This window comes from Sceloporus occidentalis, unplaced genomic scaffold (assembly GCF_023333645.1).
Source record: "Sceloporus occidentalis isolate IW3139 unplaced genomic scaffold, rSceOcc1.0.p SCAF_1, whole genome shotgun sequence".
NCBI classification, from domain to species: domain Eukaryota; kingdom Metazoa; phylum Chordata; class Lepidosauria; order Squamata; family Phrynosomatidae; genus Sceloporus; species Sceloporus occidentalis.
The window spans coordinates 220,729,923-220,749,086 of NW_028316981.1; the positions used below are offsets into that span (position 1 = coordinate 220,729,923).

The 19,164-nt window shown below is 42.5% G+C and overlaps 1 protein-coding gene across 4 annotated transcripts in view; it reads left to right on the forward strand.

Annotated features, from left to right (window-relative positions):
• LOC149323499 (dedicator of cytokinesis protein 7-like) overlaps nucleotides 1-19,164 on the forward strand; it is a 167,798-nt gene that overhangs the window by 106,044 nt on the left and 42,590 nt on the right. For all 4 annotated transcript variants that reach the window (XR_016276060.1, XM_089489066.1, XM_089489068.1 and 1 more), the window contains exons 24-32: nucleotides 5,652-5,741; nucleotides 7,574-7,669; nucleotides 8,264-8,404; nucleotides 9,507-9,620; nucleotides 11,858-12,028; nucleotides 14,127-14,266; nucleotides 15,843-16,012; nucleotides 16,695-16,846; nucleotides 17,730-17,912. Coding sequence is in view for 3 of the 4 variants with exons in the window: in XM_089489066.1 (XP_089345192.1) it covers nucleotides 5,652-5,741; nucleotides 7,574-7,669; nucleotides 8,264-8,404; nucleotides 9,507-9,620; nucleotides 11,858-12,028; nucleotides 14,127-14,266; nucleotides 15,843-16,012; nucleotides 16,695-16,846; nucleotides 17,730-17,912 (1,257 nt within the window). In the remaining variant the exon portion in view is untranslated. The remainder of the gene's footprint in view (nucleotides 1-5,651; nucleotides 5,742-7,573; nucleotides 7,670-8,263; nucleotides 8,405-9,506; nucleotides 9,621-11,857; nucleotides 12,029-14,126; nucleotides 14,267-15,842; nucleotides 16,013-16,694; nucleotides 16,847-17,729; nucleotides 17,913-19,164) is intronic.

The window sequence follows — 19,164 nt, forward strand, 5'->3', positions numbered from 1 at the left end:
TGGCCTAAGCCCAGATGCCCTTCTAAGTAATGTTGGGGAGCATTTGGCCCTTCAAATATTTTGGTCTACAACTCCTCACCCAGCATGACCAATGAAAAGGAATGGTGGGACATATACTTCCAAACATCTGGATGACCAAAGGTTTGTCACCCTTGCTCTGCATGAAACTCTAATGAAATATTCTTACACATTGTGTACACTTATTTACTACTTTTCAGCTTAAATAGTCATTAGATTGGCATGCAAAGAAGATGATAAATACACTGTGTTTTTACTTATATGTTAATTAGCAAGAGTTGATGTTAACTACTTCTCAGCAGCCTCTAAACAGATCGCTGTTTAAAATATTGGGGGGGGGGGTCCTGCCCTTCTGCTTTGTTATAAGAAAGTTGGGTGCCAGGAGCCACTGGCACTCTCTTCACCTTTAGGTTTGTGTTTCATAATAGATCATCGCTGGTAAGATTTCTCCTGTCCTTCCCCCAGAATGTCTAGCTGGGCTGCCTGAAGGCAGAAATCGTGGGGGGAGGATAACAGATCAACCAGAGCAAGTAGAAAAGGCCCTGGATTAGTTTATAGGCCTTGTTCTTTTCCAAGCAACAATCAAATTAATAAAGCAGTGTTTCTGCTTCTGGGGTGCCAAGAAATGAAAAAGAGGCTGAGAAGTAGTCAAACACAGGGCCCATGTTATGTGGAGAATCTTGAGTTCATACCATCATGCCTGGTTAGCCTTGGGCTAGTGACAATTTCTTGGTCTAACCAATATCACAAGGTGATTGTGGGAATCCAAAGGGAATATTGTGAAGGAAGGCTGGGATAAAAACTGGTAGATATTTTTGAAAAAGCAGGGAAGAAAACACATCCCAGAAGCATACAGTCGGCCTTCTGTATCCACTTATTTTTTTTATCCATGGATTCAAGCATCCACAAATTGAAGGTATTCCAAAAAAACCCCACAACACTACAAATCCAAAAAACAAACCTTGATTTGGCCATTTTATATAAGGGACACAATTTTACTTTGCCATTGTATTTAATGGGACTTGAGCATCTATGGATTTTGGTATCCACAGGGGTCCTAGAACCAAACTCCAGCAAATACCAAGGGCCCACTGTACAATGGAAATCTCGCAAAGGCCGAATTTTGACAGGGCAGCCATGTATGTGGTTCACATCTGACCTATTTGTTCTGATGTACAGATACAAATGTGTGCAGGAAATTGGCACTCCCCGATCCCATAGTCTGTCAGCAAGATTCACTCCTCTCATACTGACCGTTTCTTCCAGTATCACAGGAAGGACAAAAGTACTTGGGCCAAGAGAAGTGCAAAAGGAAATTCAGATGCTCACACCCATGTTGAATCTACACCTTTTCTTGTAAGAATTGGCCCCATGGTAAAATGAATGTAACAACACAGTGGTGAATGCGGAATTATGACGTGTTGGAAAAGGCACCTGCTTCTCAAAGGTAGCATGGGAAGAACCTCCTGCTGTTAGGGGCTATTGCTACTGACTGGAGTTAGAATTTCTAGGACTATTCTAGGCCATTGTATTTGATGGGACTTGAGCATCCATGGATTTTGGTATCCATGGGGTTCCTGGAACCAAAGTCCAGCAGATACCAAGGGCCAACTGTATATCTTTTGCTCTCTGAATTCAGCCTTCCTGAGTTTTCAGATTCTTTCTGCCTTCAGACAGGAGTCTCATTCTGCACAGGTTCTTTGTGTGGAAGTGGGAAGAGGAAAGGTTCTTCACTTGTGCAGGAAAGTGTAGGGCCTGCCCTTTGCAGCTGGCTTTGTTGGCGAGGGTGAAGTTTTTTGTTTACAGTTCCTGGATTACTTGTAGCTCAGTAGGGTACATAGATTGGGTTTCCCAAGCATTAGTCAGAGAGGGGCCTGCCTGATTACTCTTCCCAGTGGGAAAGGCAGATACATTTCATAGATTTTCATAGAATCATAGAGTTTCAAGGAACCACAGAGGTCATCCAGTCCAGAAGCCATTGCTAATGCCATCCTAAGAGGTGACTATCTCACCTCCAATGAAAGAGAACCCACCACTTTCCCATGGTATCTGTTCCTCTCTGCTTGAAACAGTGGTGGAGCAAATCAAGATAACCTCAAACCATCGAATATGAAATAGGTTGGTTGCAATAAACAATAATAATAATATTATAATAATAAAATTTATTTATATTTTCCCACCGCTCCCGGGTAACTGTATAATACAGTTAAAATGCAAATCATGCAAACAAGTTCATAAAATGCAAAAATAGCAATTAACATAGCAATAAAAAACGGTTTCACAAGCAACGATGGGGCAGAATGCTCTCATCCTGTACAGGGAAGTGGATCTTTGTTTCACATGAGATCAGGTGGGTATGCTTGCCAGAAGAGCTCCGTCTTAACTGCCCTCCTGAAGATTTCCAGAGAGGTGGTAAGACGGATCTCTTCTGGCAGACCATTCCACAATCTTGGGGCAGCTATTGGAAAACGCTCCTTGGGAAGTTGAAGTAAATTTAGTTGTTGTTAGCTCTAGCAAGTTCTTCTTCTTTGTTCTAAGAGTGCGGGGCGGATTATATAGGGAGATGCGCTCCCATAAGTAACTTGGGCCCAGGCCATATAGGGCTTTAAAGGTGATAACTAACACCTTGTATTGCACCCGGAAGCAAATTGGGAGCCAGTGAAGATCTTTCAAAATTGGTGTTATATGGTCAAACCTCAACGGTCCAGTGACCAATCTGGCTGCCATGTTTTGCACTAGTTGAAGCTTTCGAACTTGATACAAGGGTAGCCCATGTAGAGCGCATGCCAGAAATCAAGATAAGAGATTCCCAGAGCATGTACCACAGCTTCAAGGTCCTTTCGGTTGAGGTAGGGACGCAGTTGCCGTATCAACCAAAGTTGGTACCAAGCACTTCTGGCCATCGCATCCACTTGAGATGACAACTGTAGAGACAGATAGAGAAGTACTCCCAAACTGCGAACTTCGTCCTTCAGGGGAAATGTGACCCCCATCCAGGACAGGTCGGCAAATTTCCTTCCCCAGACCTGAGGCTCCTATGGCAAGTACCTCCGTTTTCTCTGGATTCAAGTTTGTTTTCCCTCATCCAGCCCATTACCAACTCAAGGCAGGAGTTCAGAGGAGAGCTACCATCCTTAGTCACTGTAGCAGTCAGAGACATAGGGAAACATATTTGGGTGTCATCAGCATACTGATAACACAGCGCCCCATGTCTCCAGATGATCTCTCCCAGCGGTTTCATATAAATGTTAAACAGCATAGGGGATAGAATGGTGCCTTGAGGGACACCAGATGTCAGCTCTCTCCTGGAAGAGCAACTTCCCCAGCCTTACCATCTGGAATCTACCCAGGAGGTAGAAATGGACTGTTAAGACTGATAGGATCATAGGGTTTGGACATAATGTTACTGCCATTACAGTTGGCCCTCCATTTTCACAGTGGATCCGTTCCACCACCACCACCACCCCGCAAAAATGGAGGCTCATGCATATTCAAGCCTTAGCACAGCTCAGGTGCACATGCCATTGGAAATAGTGGAGGTCACCCCTCCATGGATATTTGAGGGCACAGATCCCAGATCTGCAAGTTAGGAGGGGCGGCTGTAGTTGGAAGTAGAATGCACAGAACACTATAGCATCCTTTGAGAATTATTTCTGAACTGGACCTATGTGTAATAGCATGCTGACAGGGAAGCAAATATGGTCTGGTTTTATTTACCCCCCCCCCCCCCGAATCATAGATATCTGAACAATTGATTTGGGGCTGTTCCAGATGAATAAAAATAACTTTCGTTTGCTACTTTACAGTGCCTTTGCCTGCTTAACCTCTCCAGATAGATAAGCTCTGCTTTCACCATCAGGCTCCCTTAGGTTTTTTTTGCCTCCTGTGAACATTTAGAAGGCAATTCCATAATCACAAAAAGTCAATATGGGTTTCAGAGAAACAAGTCATGCCAGACAAATCTAATCTCTTTCTTTGATCAAATTACCACCTTGTTAGATGAAGGGAATGCTGTGGATATAGTATATATCTTGATTTCAGTAAGGCCTTTGACAAGGTTTCCCATGACATTCTTGCAAACAAGTTTGTATAATGTGGGCTAGACAAGGTAACTGTTACATGAATTTGTAATTGGTTGACTGGCCAAACCCAAAGGGTGCTCAAGAATGGCTCCTTTTCATCCTGGAGAGAAGTGACCAGTGGGTCCCACAGGGCTCTGTCCTGGGCCCAGTGCTATTCAACATCTTTATCAATGACTTGGATGACAGAATTGGGGTCATACTCATCAAATTTACAGATGACACCAAATTAGGAGGAATAGCAAATACTCCAGAGACAGGATTAAAATTCAAAATGACCTGAATAGACTAGAAAGCTGGGCCAAAGCAAACAAAATGAAATTCAACACAGAGAAATATAAGGTACCGCACTTAGGGCGGAAAAATAAAATGCAAAGATATAGGATAGGGGACACCTGGCTGAATGAGACTGCATGTGAAAGGGATCTAGGAGTCCAAGTAGACCACAAGTTGAACATGAGTCAACAGTGTGATGCGGCAGCTAAAAAGGCCAATGCAATTTTAGGCTACATCAATAAAAGTATAGTGTCTAGATCAAGAGAAGTAATAGTGCCACTATATTCTGCTTTGGTCAGGCCCCACCGGACCAAATATTGTGTCTGGTTCTGGGCACCACAATTCAAAAAGCACATTGAGAAACTGGAGCATGTCCAAAGGAGGGCGACTAAAATGGTGAAGGGTCTGGAAACCATGTCCTATGAGGAACGACTTAGGGAGCTGGGGATGTCTAGCCCGGAGAAAAGAAGGTTAAGAGGTGATATGATAGCCCTGCTTAAATATTTGAAGGGATGTCATATCAAGGAGGGAGCAAGCTTGTTTTCTGCTGCTCCAGAGAACAGGACCCAGAACAGTGGATGCAAGCTACAGGAAAAGAGATTCCACCTCAACATTAGGAGGAGCTTCCTGACAGTAAGGGCTGTTCGACAGTGGAACACACTCCCTCAGAGTGTGGTAGAATCTCCTCTGGAGGTCTTTAAACAGAGGCTGGATGGCCATCTGTCGGGGATGCTTTGATTCAGATTTCCTGCATGGCAGGTGGTTGGACTGGATGGCCCTTGTGGTCTCTTCCAACTCTACAATTCTATGATTCTATGATTGCTCTTTTGCAGTGTGGACAACAGTCAGGAAGGGCTCCTGGATTAGAGGATGATGCAGTTCGGAGGTGCGAAGAATCTTTCAGGAAAGTTTGAGTTTGGAGAGTTGGGTGTGGAGTCTGCAAGAATCAAGTAAATCAGTACCTCACACTGAAGGTGAAGGAAGATATTAAATCTTGTGTCCAGCTGGAGCCCAGCAGTGTTGGGTAAAACATTCTTGAGATGTCTTGATCTCTGTTGAGCAGCAGCTATGGAGGTTGGTAATGTGACAGATCCCCTCTAGTTTCCTTGATTTCTAGCAAAGTACCTTTCGTTTGCAGATTCTGAGTTCTCTCCTCTCAGGTAAGGAAGCCAGGCTGGTTTTCTTCAGCTATCACCTTACCTCTCCTTCCATTCTGAGAAATACCCTCTTCACCACCATCATTTCCTCTTTTCTCTCTTGCTGCTCCTCATCTCACAGGCTGCAGAGCGAGCACCTAATCGTATCTCCTCCTATCTTGAGGGCTCCACTTTTGCTCCAGCCACACCGATGAGACCAACGACCAGAAAGGTAGAGAAGGACTGGGAAGCATCCCAGAAATGTTGCCTTAGAAGGCAGACTTCAGCTGTGATATGATGCCTGTTTGGGCAGCTTAGTTACATATAACCAGCATTACTTACTTCACAGCAAACACGCACATGGTATTGGCCTAGTTGCCATTTAGGCCAGCATCTCTGGTGGAGAAAGAAGTGATGCTGGCTTTGGGATTCTCTAATAGTGTTGTGTGCTACAAATGTAGGGCACAAAATACTGGTGGATCTTCAGCATGGCACAGCCCTGGCTAGGCCCTCTGGGTGGGACTCAGACTTCCATAGCTGGGTACTGCCATGAAGCATTCCAGGTGGTGCTTGTTGCAGTGACCAAACCACTTTATGATATTTTAAAAAAAGGGTTAGTTTTGTTTGTTAAAGTCATCCCACTTGCTGTCATTCTTTGCTTTTCATTTCCACCACTTCAGTGTTAATTGTTGTCAGTGATGTTTCTTATTTCTACCTGGCTAAGTTGTTTTTGATTCTTCCATTAATAATGCTTGGTTCACTAAAATCTTTCTCCCAGTCCTTACGACCCCAAACCAATATTGGCGAATTCATAGTATCTGTAAGGAATAGGTGGATGGACTCAGCTATCTACTGCTGTTTGCTTTTGACAATGCAAGCAGGGAACTGCTCCTAGATGGGATGATGGGGTGATGATGGTGAGAAAGCAGATTGGATTTCTTGGATACTTTAGCAGGGATGCTGTGTCCCAAATGATTCATTATCCATTGGTAACTTATTTAGTGCTACCTAGATATGAAAAACTCCTAATTACTAGCCAACAAAAGGCAGAAGTGGGGAATGCAGGTTTGGACTGTCCATTTCTGCATGCCTAGTTGCTCTGGAGTCTAGACTGGACTATGGTAGCCAGATAATAGTGTTTTGGAAAACTAAAAAAAGGAAATGTGTGTGCAGACAACTTTGTTCAGGGTGTGTGTGTGTTTGCATGTGTGCATGTTTGGGTGTTCCAAACTTCTGCATGCAGAAAAAGCTTGGAGTAAATCATACCGTCATCTCAACAGCTGCATTTATTACAGGCTTTCTCTCCAAAATCTGGCTGTGCAGATGATTATGCTGAAGCGAGAATGAGCATAAGGAAATGTGCAGTTGTACCAGCAGCCATTATCCATGAAAACTGAGGACGAATGACTCCATGAAAATACATACATACATACATACATACATACATACATACAGTCCAATTAAGTTTTTTTTGTGGGTTTTTTGGGCTATGTGGCCATGTTCTAGAAGAGTTTATTCCTGACGTATCGCCTGCATTTCAGAGAAATTTCTCTGAAGATACCAGCCACAGATGCAGGCGAAACACCAGTAATAAACTCTTCTAGAACATGGCCACATAGCCCGAAAAGCCCACAAAAAAACTATGGATGCTGGCCATGAAAGCCTTTGACTTCTAATTAAGGTTCTTTGTTCTTGCTAACTGAGCTTGTATTCTAAAACCTCACCCATTCCTAGCCATTGTTTAGCTATCCTGGGTCTAGCTACTAGACTCCATGAGCATCTTGGGTGGAAAAAGCAAGGATGGTGGTGCTTTTTTTCAACAAAGCACATAGGATGCTATAAACTGATTAAGAGTTTTAAAGAATCAGGAGGATAGATGTGTGCCTTTTTTTGTCATTTCCTCTCCCTCTTAGTGGCTTGAAAGTACTGGTCACTGCAAAAGCATTAGGCTGTGACTTCAGAATTGGCTCTGCTAAGGTGGCTCTGAGTTTTTAGAGGGAGTGTGTTGGACCCCTTCTCCCTTTGTAACTCTCTCTTTCTCTCTCTTGCTGTCTGGGGTCACAGCTGCTTCATGAAGAACTGGCTCTGCAATGGGTAGTGAGCACCAGCTCTGTGCGGGAGGCTGCATTGCACCAAGCCTGGTTCTTTTTCCAGTTGATGGTATGTTCTTTTAACTGCTAATTTAACTAAACTGAATGTCTTGAGGTAAAGGCTATCCCTGATCTGGTTACTTGCTTATGTGTTGTCCCTTTCAAACTGTTACTTTGGTGTACAATCTTCAGTTTTCTGTTTTGTGCAGTGTCATCACAAATAGAAATTTGGGTGGCTGGGGATGTTCCTCAAGCTGTGTGAAGAGGGTGTGTTGCTGTTGTTTTTGCTGTCATTCTTGTTGGTCTTTTTAAAAGAAATGCCCTACCAAAGTTCTAGGACACCAGAACTATAGGTACTACCTGAAAACAGCTTCACCAAGGGACAAGTTTATCATCTTGTATTGTGGAATAGATAGTAGCTTGGCCACAATAACTTCAGGGGCAGAACTGATCCTCAGCTCCACGATGTGCAGAGAAATAATGTGAGTTATACACTCAATTCATGTTAATGTCCGCCTCAAACGGAGGATTTTGCCAGTCCTGGCTAACCTGTCCGTGTTCAATCAGCAGGTCCAGATTAGAGGCCTCCAAGACATGAGTGTTTTAGGCTGTTCTTTCTGATCCAAGCTAACTCTCCTTTGGCTCTGCTTCATTCTTCCTACAGGTGAAGAGCATGGCACACCACCTGTTCCTGTGTGACAAGCTAGAGGCACCTCGCAAGCTACGTTTCCCTGGCCGTTTTGTTGATGACATCTCAGCCCTGGTGTGCACTGTTAGTGCTGAAATTGCTAGCCGTTGCCAGAAGGTTTGTAAAGGAGTCCTGTGGTGCAGTGGTTAAACACTGCTACTGCAGCCACAACATTGTGAGTTGGATCCTTGCAGGGTTCCAAGGTTGACTCAACCTTCCATCCTTTTGTAGGTCGATAAAACGAGTACCCAGTTTGTTGGGGAGAATTGGCTTACAGATTGTAAACCAATTACAGAGTACTGAGTTCACTGATAAGCAGTATAGAAATTTACTTACTATTGCTTGCTACAAGGTTTGAGCAAGGCTGCTTTTCTATCTGCATGAGCTAGTGAATATGTTGAGCTAGGTCCATAGTACTCATCCAGCCATAAGCTACACACTAACTATTATGGTGGGTTATAAGGGTGCTACTTTGAGTGCTTCTGTCTGAATGAATAATGTGGGGATGTGTCTTCAGGGACAACAAGCTATGGATTCCTCTGTTTTCCCCACAAACCATGTGTATAAATAACCATAGGAAATTTTACATGCTCATATATAATGTGCAGGATCTCTCAAGTGACAAAAAGTATATGGAGCATCCTGCACTGTTTCCCCTTTGGCTCAAATTGCTGTGACCCAAGTTTTGTGTAAAATGTAAATTATAAAATGGTGAAAATAGTATCTTTGTGAGTTGCTAATTTTGAGCACTTTGCAGTGTAAAAATAATGAAGTGCAGTAGCACTTAATGATAGGTTGCTACATGCCCCAAATCCTACCTACTTATTTGTATTAACATGCTTGCAAACACTGTACCACTAAGAAGATTTGAGGCAAGAAACAACTTGTTTTTAAAAGCTTTGAAAAATAAATTATCATAGAAATCCAAGTTGTGTTAGATGAATTTCTTCCCTTCTTAAATTTGTCACCATATTTGCCAAATATGACCCCTCTTGGCACAGTGTGTTGAGACCTTTTCCTGTTCAAGCCCTATTGGCATGATATGTGAACTATACTAGAGCTTTCTCCCATTTATATCCTGCCTGCCATGCTCACAGTTTCCCACTTGCTCACATTGACCAAATCCCTACTTCCACTACATTGTTCTCTGACCCTACCAAAGACTCATGGAGGACCTTTAAATGGCCACCTCAAACACATGGTTGATCTTCTTCCTTAGGATGTGGAGATGGTTGAACGTCTCAACAGCAGCCTGGCCTTCTTCCTCAATGACCTGCTGTCACTCATGGATCGTGGCTTTGTCTTCAACCTTCTGCGCACCTATTACAAGCAGGTAACAAGAAAACTGCTGGTGCCCTTATTTTATGTGGTCAGTATACCTGTGGACAGAGGCCGCACTGACTGGTACATAGGATTGGGGTTTTCTTTCTGTAGGCAGCTGTGGGAAATAGTGTGTACTGCAGAACCCATAACTGAAGACTGAAAAACATGGATGATTTTTGTTAGAAGCTTAGTAAATAATCCTCTGGTTGTAGCTCCGTTTATTACTTTGTGAAACAGGAGATAGGTGGATGAACATTTCCTTCACGAAGGTTTCAAATCCTCTCTCCAGATCTCCTAATTCTCCTCTTGCTGACCATATGCACAGTTTGTTCTTTAATTTGAACCTCTCTTCAGTGCTAGTTCCAGAAAAGGAGGAAACAAGACACATACATAGATCTATGCAAGCATGAAAGTTCTTTATAAGTTTTGCAACATGAGCAAATGCTTTTAAAGAGGGTATTCATGTTAATTAGATAATATTCATACTTGTCTGCAATAGCTGAGTTTGTGTTTTAATTGCTTTGGTGTAACAATTGAATTTGTTTATGTTATCTGAGGAATTTAAAAATTCCTGTGGCTACTTATTTCAGCCTGGACTGCCTTTCAGTATTATGATGGGGGTAATGTCATTTCCTAGGGCCTAAATACTCTAAAGCAGTAGTTCTCAACATTTGGTCCTCTAGATTTTTGAGACTTCAACTCCCAGAATTCCTGAACAATGAGCATACTGACTGGAACTTCTGGGAATTGAAGTCCAAGACATCTGAAGGCCTAAAGGTTGAGAACCACTGCTCTAAAGGCACTGGATCCTGTCTGATCATGGAAGCTAAGCTGAGTCAGTTCTGGTTAGTATCTGGATAGGAGACCACCAGCTGATAACAGGTGCTGTAGGCTATATTTTAGAGGAAAAGGTAAAGGTAAAACTAGTCCCTTGACATGAATGTCTAGTCATAACTGACTGTAGGGGGCAGTGCTCATCTCCAGTTGTCCATGCATGTCTGGTGGTCATGCAGCCAACATGAATGCACCGAATGGTGTTACCTTCCCATTTAAGTGGTACCTATTTATCTACTAGCATTTGCATGCTTTTGAACTGCTAGGTTGGCAGAAGCTGGGACTAGTGATGGGAGCTCACCCCATCATGCGTCACTCAGGCCTCCAACTGCCAACCTTTTGATCTTCTGATCATCTTAAAACAACCTCTGAGTATCCCTTCTTAATAAAACCCTATGAAATTCATGGGGTCACATTAAGTTAACAGGAAACTTGAAGGCACATACACACACGCAATCTATTTCTTACATCTGAATCTACTTGTTTGTGTGTCTTTCTATAAAGAAGACAATTCCATTTCTCAGTGTAAGGTTTAATTAAGCCCCACCTCTTCTTCAAAGGGGAAATCTGGACCACTGTTTTTTGCCCCTTGGACACTGCAACTTAAGCCCCATAGTTCCCTAAAGCTGGTTGAGGACAACTTACACTTTGGATAAGATCAGGTTAGAACAGACCATGCAACAGTAAATTTTTGCATGATAGTTCCGACCCCCCCCCCCCACCCTCACCCCCCAAAAAGAAATATATGGAATTCATCCAAAAAGTATATTTTCCAAGCTCTGGGTTAGAGTAGTTTTATCTCTATTTTGTTGCATTGTTTTGTGGTGAGCTAGAAAGATCCTGCCCTCTACATAAGATCCTGCCCTCTAAGCAAGAAGATATACACACATATACATATTGCAACAGGCGAGGAGGCTGCATTGGGATGTTTCTGAGCCCCTAATTTGGTTGTAATTATTACTATCATGTAGTGTTGAGAAAAGAGTGATTTGAGGTAAGACTGGTGGGTAGTAGTAATAATAATAATAATAATAATAATAATAATAATAATAATAGTAATAATAATAGTAATAATAATAATAGTAATAATAATAATAATTTATTTATATCCCTTCTGATTGAGGATTGAGGCGGGTAACAACAAAGAAAATACAATATACAACAATAAAAACAACAAGTCCCACAAAACCCCGACCCAACCCTCCCTCCAAACTATAAAATTAAACAGTAAAAAAAAATGTTTAAAAAGTACATAGCAATACATCAAAGTTAAAAACAAATCACAAGTAAGAAAAATAATAAAAGGGGGATTCAATTGGTTCCGGACATTATCAATCGGGGAAGGGAAGATGTGATGATCTACATTGCTGTACCATGTCACAAATAACCAGAGGCTTCCTCCTTCCTGTCCAGATCAATAATCGGCTGCTATCAACCCAGAACCCCAACACCCTCATTGGTCTGAGGATGGATTTGATCCGTATTGTCTGTAGCCATGAGCACTATGTCACCCTGAATCTACCTTGTAGTGGCCTCTCTCCACCTGCTTCCCCATCACCATCTGTCTCTTCAGCAACCTCTCAGGTAAGCACACCAGCACATGTGAAGGGAACATGGAAAGATAATCCTTCCAGTGGCTCAGGTCATGGGCCAAATACAATTTCTTTTAATTTTTAAAAATTATTAAAAAATATTTACATTCAAAAGGGATTTCAGTTACATGCAATAATGTTCCAGTATAACAAAAGTAGGAAAATAAAAAGGTGAAAGGAGGAAAAATAACTACATTAGTTGTAAGTTTCTATAAAAGCTGACCAAATGTCCAAATACAAGTCTATTTGTAAATTTCATCTGTACATCATTCTTTGAAGTGTTGCAATTGTTATGAACTGAACTATGTGCTAAGACAGCATTAGCAGTATTACCGCTCAAAGAATTTGCTGATTTAGAAAGTTCTTTCTTGAATAGATGTTGTGGTGACCAGTATACCTCAACGAGCAATTTCTGCTGCACAAGTTATAGTTAGAGCTCTGTAGCCATACTAGTTATAGATAATGGCCATTGATTAGTCACAATTGGATATTCCAATTCTCTGTTCCATTCTTGTTGTAAACCTCATATGTTATATTTATTTGTAGATAACATATATATACAGAGGGAGAGAATTGATTTAGATACTCTGTTTCAATTAATGTCTCTAATAATGACATCAGCTTAATTGTGAAAAGGGTCCATCAAACAACTGGTGTAGAACCCTGAGATTGGGCATGGGATTGAGCCAACGACTTAAATTTTATACCCAATCAGAAAAGATTCCACACCTCAGCCAATTTGAATTTCTTTAATTCTCTATCCCTAAAGACACTGAATATAGCTGGATACGTGATATAATACTTCAGATTTAATTGCCTTGCAATCATTCTTGCTGTGATAAGTGAAACATGGAAAGATAACACTTCCAGTGGTTTAGGTCATGGACCCAGTACTCCTCTCTGACACAGATGCATTTGGAAGCTGTCCTTGTCTTTGTTAGTCTGTGTCTGTTGGCCTTAGATTGACCTCCTCCATAAATCTAGCTGATCTGCTTTAAAGGTTTCTAAGCAAGTGGCCAACCCATGGGCATTTCAGAGGATGTGGTAGTGGTGAGAAAGGTGGCTTAAGAAGGCTTTGCTGAAAGTTTTTCCAAATAACATTTGAAAGAGAGGAGAGTTGTTTTTGTGTGTTTGTTCTGTGCCTTCAAGTAGTTTCCAGTTTATGGCGAGCCTAAAGCGATCATGGGGTTTTTGTTCAGAGATGATTTTTGCCTTTGCCTTTGCCTTCCTCTGAGTCTGAGAGCATGTGACTTGCCCAAGGTCACCCAGTGGGTTACATGATTGAGCTGGGAATCGAACCCTGGTCTCCAGAGTTGTAGTCAAATTACTATACCATACTGGCTTTCCTAGTTGTTTTCTACTGATGGTGACTGGATAGCTCTTCAAAACATACATCAGTAGAAGCTGGGAAGAGCAAAAGAGGTAAATTGCCCTGGAGTGTGGGTAGAAAGGAAATCAAATGTGCTCTGAAATGTAGGTAGAAAAGACTGCTGTGTAAAAGTTAAACAGTGACTGGCAGAGAGGGACAGCAGGGAAATTGTACTGACTTTTAGCTGGGAAGCCGGCGTTTTCCTCCCTGACAGACAGTTTTGAAGGAAGACCAGTTTCTTAAGCACTAATCAGCGATACGAGCAACGGTTTCTTGTAGAGCATTACAAGGGAAAGGGATGGATATTGTGGAACTGGATGAGAACATCTTTGGGCTGGATGCAGGAGGCTTTCTGTCTTTGCACTTACTTATAGCATCTAGTGTGGGAAGGACCATTGAATTAACAGAAGAATGGGATGCTGCACTTTGCTCTATGTCAGTGGTTCCCAACCTGTGGGTCGGGACCCCTTTGGGGGTCGAACCATGGGGGTCGCCTAAGACCATTGGAAAACACCTATTTAATTACAGTTATGAAGTAGCAATGAAAATAATTTCATGGGTTTGGGTCACCACAACATGAGGAACTGTATTAAAGGGTTGCGGCATTAGGAAGGTTGGGAACCACTGCTCTATGTTGCTAAGAGCAGGAAGAGCTCATGACATTCTGGCAGTAGAAAGACACAGTTCTGTTTGGTTTCTCATAGGCTTTCCCCCCTTTCAGGGTTCAGCCTTCTCTAGCCACACACAAGATCAACGAATAGTCAACATGTTTGAGCTGTCAGTCACCTTTCGGCAACAACACTTCCTAGCAGGCTTGGTGTTAATGGAGCTGGCACTTATTCTGGATCCAGATGCAGAGGGGTAAGTATGGTCCTCAAATTAGTCTCCAGCAAGCATTGGTTGACTGTTTCAGTTGTTTAGTACCTGAACCTCACAGAGCATATTACAAGAATAAAAATCTAGAGCACACTGTATACCAGGAAATAAAACAAATCAAAGAAAGCAGGTAAAATTCAGCTAAAATACTGATTAAAACAACAGAGCAGATAATAATAATAATAATAATAATAATAATAATAATAATAATGATTTTTATTCTGCTCTTCTGCGGATCGCAATCAGGGCGGCTTACAGCAATTAAAATATACAATCCGTCCCTCCCTATCTCACCCCCTTCAAAATACAATTAAACAATTTACAATATAAAACATATCTTAAATTAATACACAACCAATGTCTATATCTAACACCAAAAAGAAAATAAAGACACTTTATTTGCAGGAGAGCCTGACTGGAAAAGGGATTTCACTTAAGATTTTACCGGTTAAATGACACCCAGAAATGAATGGTGCCAAGAAATGGCCAGGAGCCAGTACAGCTGTTTCAAAGCTGGTAACAAAATGTTTCATATGTTCTGCCTCAGTTAGTCCAAAATACCACAGTATGTTTCTCCCTTTAGTTTGCCAGCAGTCGTGACTGTCAGCTCCATGTGCAACACCCAGCAACAAGTGTATAAACAGGATGTTATTAATTCTTGGAGAAGTGTCAGTATCTAATGCATCAACAACTAGATGACTATGGGTATACTGCAGAAGTCATAGTTGGCGTGCCACCTATAACTGATGGGGAAGTGTTTTGTTCCACAGAGATTATTTGGGCCTGTCAGAACTCCCCAGGTTGCAGGTGTGATCTTTCAAAGGGAGTGAAATCCCATCCCATAAAGGCTGAACACTTTCTCCCAGTGGAGATGTACCACCCATCTTTCTTGGGCTGGACCTCATTTTGGCTTCTGTCTAGCCCTATCATTGGATTTTAATTCTAGAGCCCAGCCTTAGCCCACATGAAAAGGAGGGCTTCTGTAAGCATGTGTACATTTGCTGTTTATTAATCACAATCCGCCCGCCCATCCCACACATCTGGGATTGGGGAAAAAGACTCACTGGGCAGCCTCCTTACCCTCAGTGGGTAATGGCCTTGGGTTTCCTTAATTACCTGGAGCAATTGAGGTTGAATGAGGTAGCACAGTTCGGTGTCTAGGTCTCCCAAGCTATGGCAAAACCGCTTTTTTATTGTTAAAATTAAACAATTACATTACATTTCTCATTCTACATCGTATAATACAGAACCAATACAGACCCATACCTAAAGAAACATTTCTGCCTATCTATACATATCTACATATACAGTAACACATTCCTTCTTCACAAATCTTCTCTCAATCAGATCATCTCTATCTCTTCATACTTTATTCTTCTTTTCCTTCATTCACACTAACAAACATAAAACCGACTTCCTTCCTATCAATATTCTGTTTATTTTTGAATATAGTGACTTTCTTACATTTGTAGATAAATTCATGGATCCAATCTCTAGTCATATTAATGTAAATTAAGAGTTGCCATGGCTTTCTGACAGCATTGCTCATATCCTTCCTCAGGGCCTTCTTCCTGCACAAGAAGGCCATCAGCACTCTCCACAACCTGCTATGCAGCCATGACTCTGACAGCCGCTACATGGACTGTGCTGTGCGGGCCCACGTGGCTCAGCTCTACCTGCCTCTGATCGGCATCATCATGGACGCCTTGCCCCAGCTCTATGACTTCACAGGTGAGATCAGGGAGCGGTTCTTCTCAGCAGGAGGAGAAGGAAGTGATGGAGGAAGAGGAGGAGGAAGAAGATAATAGAGGTGTCAGTCCATATGCATATTCCTGGCTGGTGCCAAAGTTGATAGCCGTTCTTCGGCATTCCTTGCAGATAGCAAGCTGGCATCCCTCGGTGCCTTTCCATCTGTTTAGAGAGGAGCCAGTTGACTATTCAGACCGCCTGTGTCAAACTTGTTGACTGAAAGTGCTACTTTTCCAGTTGAAGAAGGAGAATCCAGTTGTTCATCTTCACTGGCTAAGGCTTGGTTTATACAGTCATTTTGGTATAGTTACTGTACAACAAAGCCATCAGATGGTAACAGGAGAGGAGTCTGGGGTGAGGTTTTTTGCATTTATTTTTATTTATATATTTTTAATTTATTTACGGTATTTCTACCCCACTCTTTAGCCCTAAAGGCTCTCAGAGCGGCTTAAAGATAGTTATTCAGATGGTTTTCTGCCTTCAGGCTTACAATCTAAAAAAAACATAACACAAAAGGAGAAGGGAATAGTGACAGTGAAGGGGATCAAGTCCAAGGGTTCTTCTCTCTCTCTGAGGCCTGGATCATGGCAGATGGTTGTTTCAGCCAGGTGCATTTAACAATCACTTCTTTACTGAAGAAAACGAAATGTGCTCTCCTTAACAGAGAACCATAGCCAGCGAGGACGACTTGCTTCTGTGATGGTTGATGATGGAGATGGGGATGGCAGTACCATTAATCAATCAGTGGCCATGGCGATTGCTGGCTCTCCCCTACCTCATGCTCACCGGTCCACTGTCTTCCAGATGCCATCTGTGGTGAGTGTCCATTGATCCTCAGGTTAGAGTTGGTGGAAGAAAAGGGCAAGGGGAGCAGAGGACAGAAATCAGGCTCACTGAGATGGAGAATCCTGGCTCATTAGGAATAAGATTTTAAAAGTTCAGGCTATATCAGCATCAGAGAGCCACCCCTGTAGGCAAGAAACTTGATCCACTGGAAATTTGTGGGAAGTCCCAGTGAAATGAACCCGGGGCATCCTAGAGTCTTCAGGTATCCACTAGGCTTTAGCAGAAAGGCTGTACGTGTATGTTCAGATTTATAACACACTTGGTCTCAAAGCCTATAGGAAAGTAATCATAAATGACAACCCAAAGCAGCCAGTTAAACAGCAGTAAGCCATTTGGCATAGAGAAGAGCATCCCATGCAGTCATCTCACAGTCCAAATAAAGATACTCAAACTGAATCTTTTGTGGATAACCAAGAAGGGAGAGCTCCAGTGGAAAACTGTGAGCAGCCCTAAAAAATCAGAGTTTAGGAGATGAAAGGGACACAGAAGGTCACTGAATATAATGCTCTACCACTGAAAGAATTCACCTCTCCTAGTATGCGTATCCGAAAGTATACCACAGCATGGATGTAATTTGTCTCTTTAGTAAAGTGATCCCCCATTTTTGAAAGCATTACTAAGGAAAAACCATAACACCAACAACACAGAGCAGTAGCAATCATTTTTTCTGGATGTTATCAACTGAGATTTGCAGTGTAATGTGCCTACCTTCCCTCTTGGGATTATAACTGGGATTATTATAATCAGGATGGACCACTGCAGTCCTGTGGGACTTACTTTATGGGGACAGTGACTGTGTCCTCAGAATTGTATGAATATGCCCTGAGCTTTGGTTTTGTTTGTTTCTTTGCAGCCTCCTCGTCAGTATAGCATGCTGTCTGCTGAGGCAAGTCGCAACCTGCTGGTGTGTTTTCTTTGGGTACTGAAGAATGCAGATGAAGCTGTGCTCCACCGCTGGCTTGCTGACCTCTCTGCTCTGCATGTGAACCGGCTCCTTGATCTTCTCTACCTCTGTGTGTCCTGCTTCGAATACAAGGTTAGACCAGTCTTTGCACGCTTGCTTCCTTCTTGCTCCTCCTCTGGAAAGAGAACTCAAGAATCCTGCCTTTAGCTGTTAGATGCCTTTCCCAGTGACTGGTGTGCATGTCCAGAGTTCAGCTCTAATCATTCTTCTCACCAGCTCCCAACTTCTGTGAGGAAAGTTCTTGTTTATTTCTGTGCTCAAGAAAAACTGGCAATCATGGGGATCAAAACTAAAGGGATGCATCCAGATTTTTAAAAATCATAACCATAACTTCACCCAAAGAAATGCTTGAATTAATAGAGAAATCTTTTATTTAAAATGCTGCATATGTGTGGACTGAAAGAGCTGAAACTCAGTAGAAAGATAATACAAAAGTTATCCTCTTAAGACTATGTCTTTGCTTGAGAGGTGCACATCTCAAACATTGTGAGTCCACAGTCTTGGACAAAGCAAAGCAGACAGAGATGGGAGAGAGGTGTAGCTGTCTTCTAGCAGTCGGCAGAACTTTCTATGGCAAAATTTAGAAAACAGCAGACATACAATAATTTGAGTGTCTGAGGATTGTAACAACTGTGAGGAAGATTAGATGGGATGTACTGTGCCTAGGGTTGGTGTCTCCCCCCCCCCCCCCCCCACACACACACCTTTGATCTCTTGCCATCCCAGCCCTGGGAGCTCTGGTGGCGCAGTGGTTAAATGTCTGTACAGCAGCCACTCACTCACAAACCACAAGGTTGTGAGTTCAATCCCAGCCAGGGGCTCAGGGTTGACTTGGCCTGGCATCCTTCCAAGATTGCTAAAATGAGTACTCACCTTGTTGGGGGCAATTAATTTACAGCTGTATACCACTTAGAGACTGCTTAGTGCAGTATAAAGCTGTATAAATGAAGCATATAAATCAAGCTATTGCTATCGATAGGGAAAGTGTTGGTGCTCTTGGACCTCTCAGCGGCCTTCGATACCTTTGACCATGGTATCCTTCTGGAACACCTGAGAGAGTTTGGAATTGGGGGCACTGCTTTGCAGTGGTTCCATTCCTACCTCTCAAGCAGGTTCCAGATGGTGATGCTGGGAGACAGTTGAAAAGGGAGCTAACATCTGGTGTCCCTCAGGGCACCATTCTGTTTCCTTTGCTGTTTAACATTTTCATGAAACCGCTGGGCGAGATCATCCGGAGACATGGGGCGGGGTGTTATCAGTACACTGATGACACCCAAATTTGTTTCTCCGTGTCTCGGACTGCTGCAGTGACTAAGAATCATAT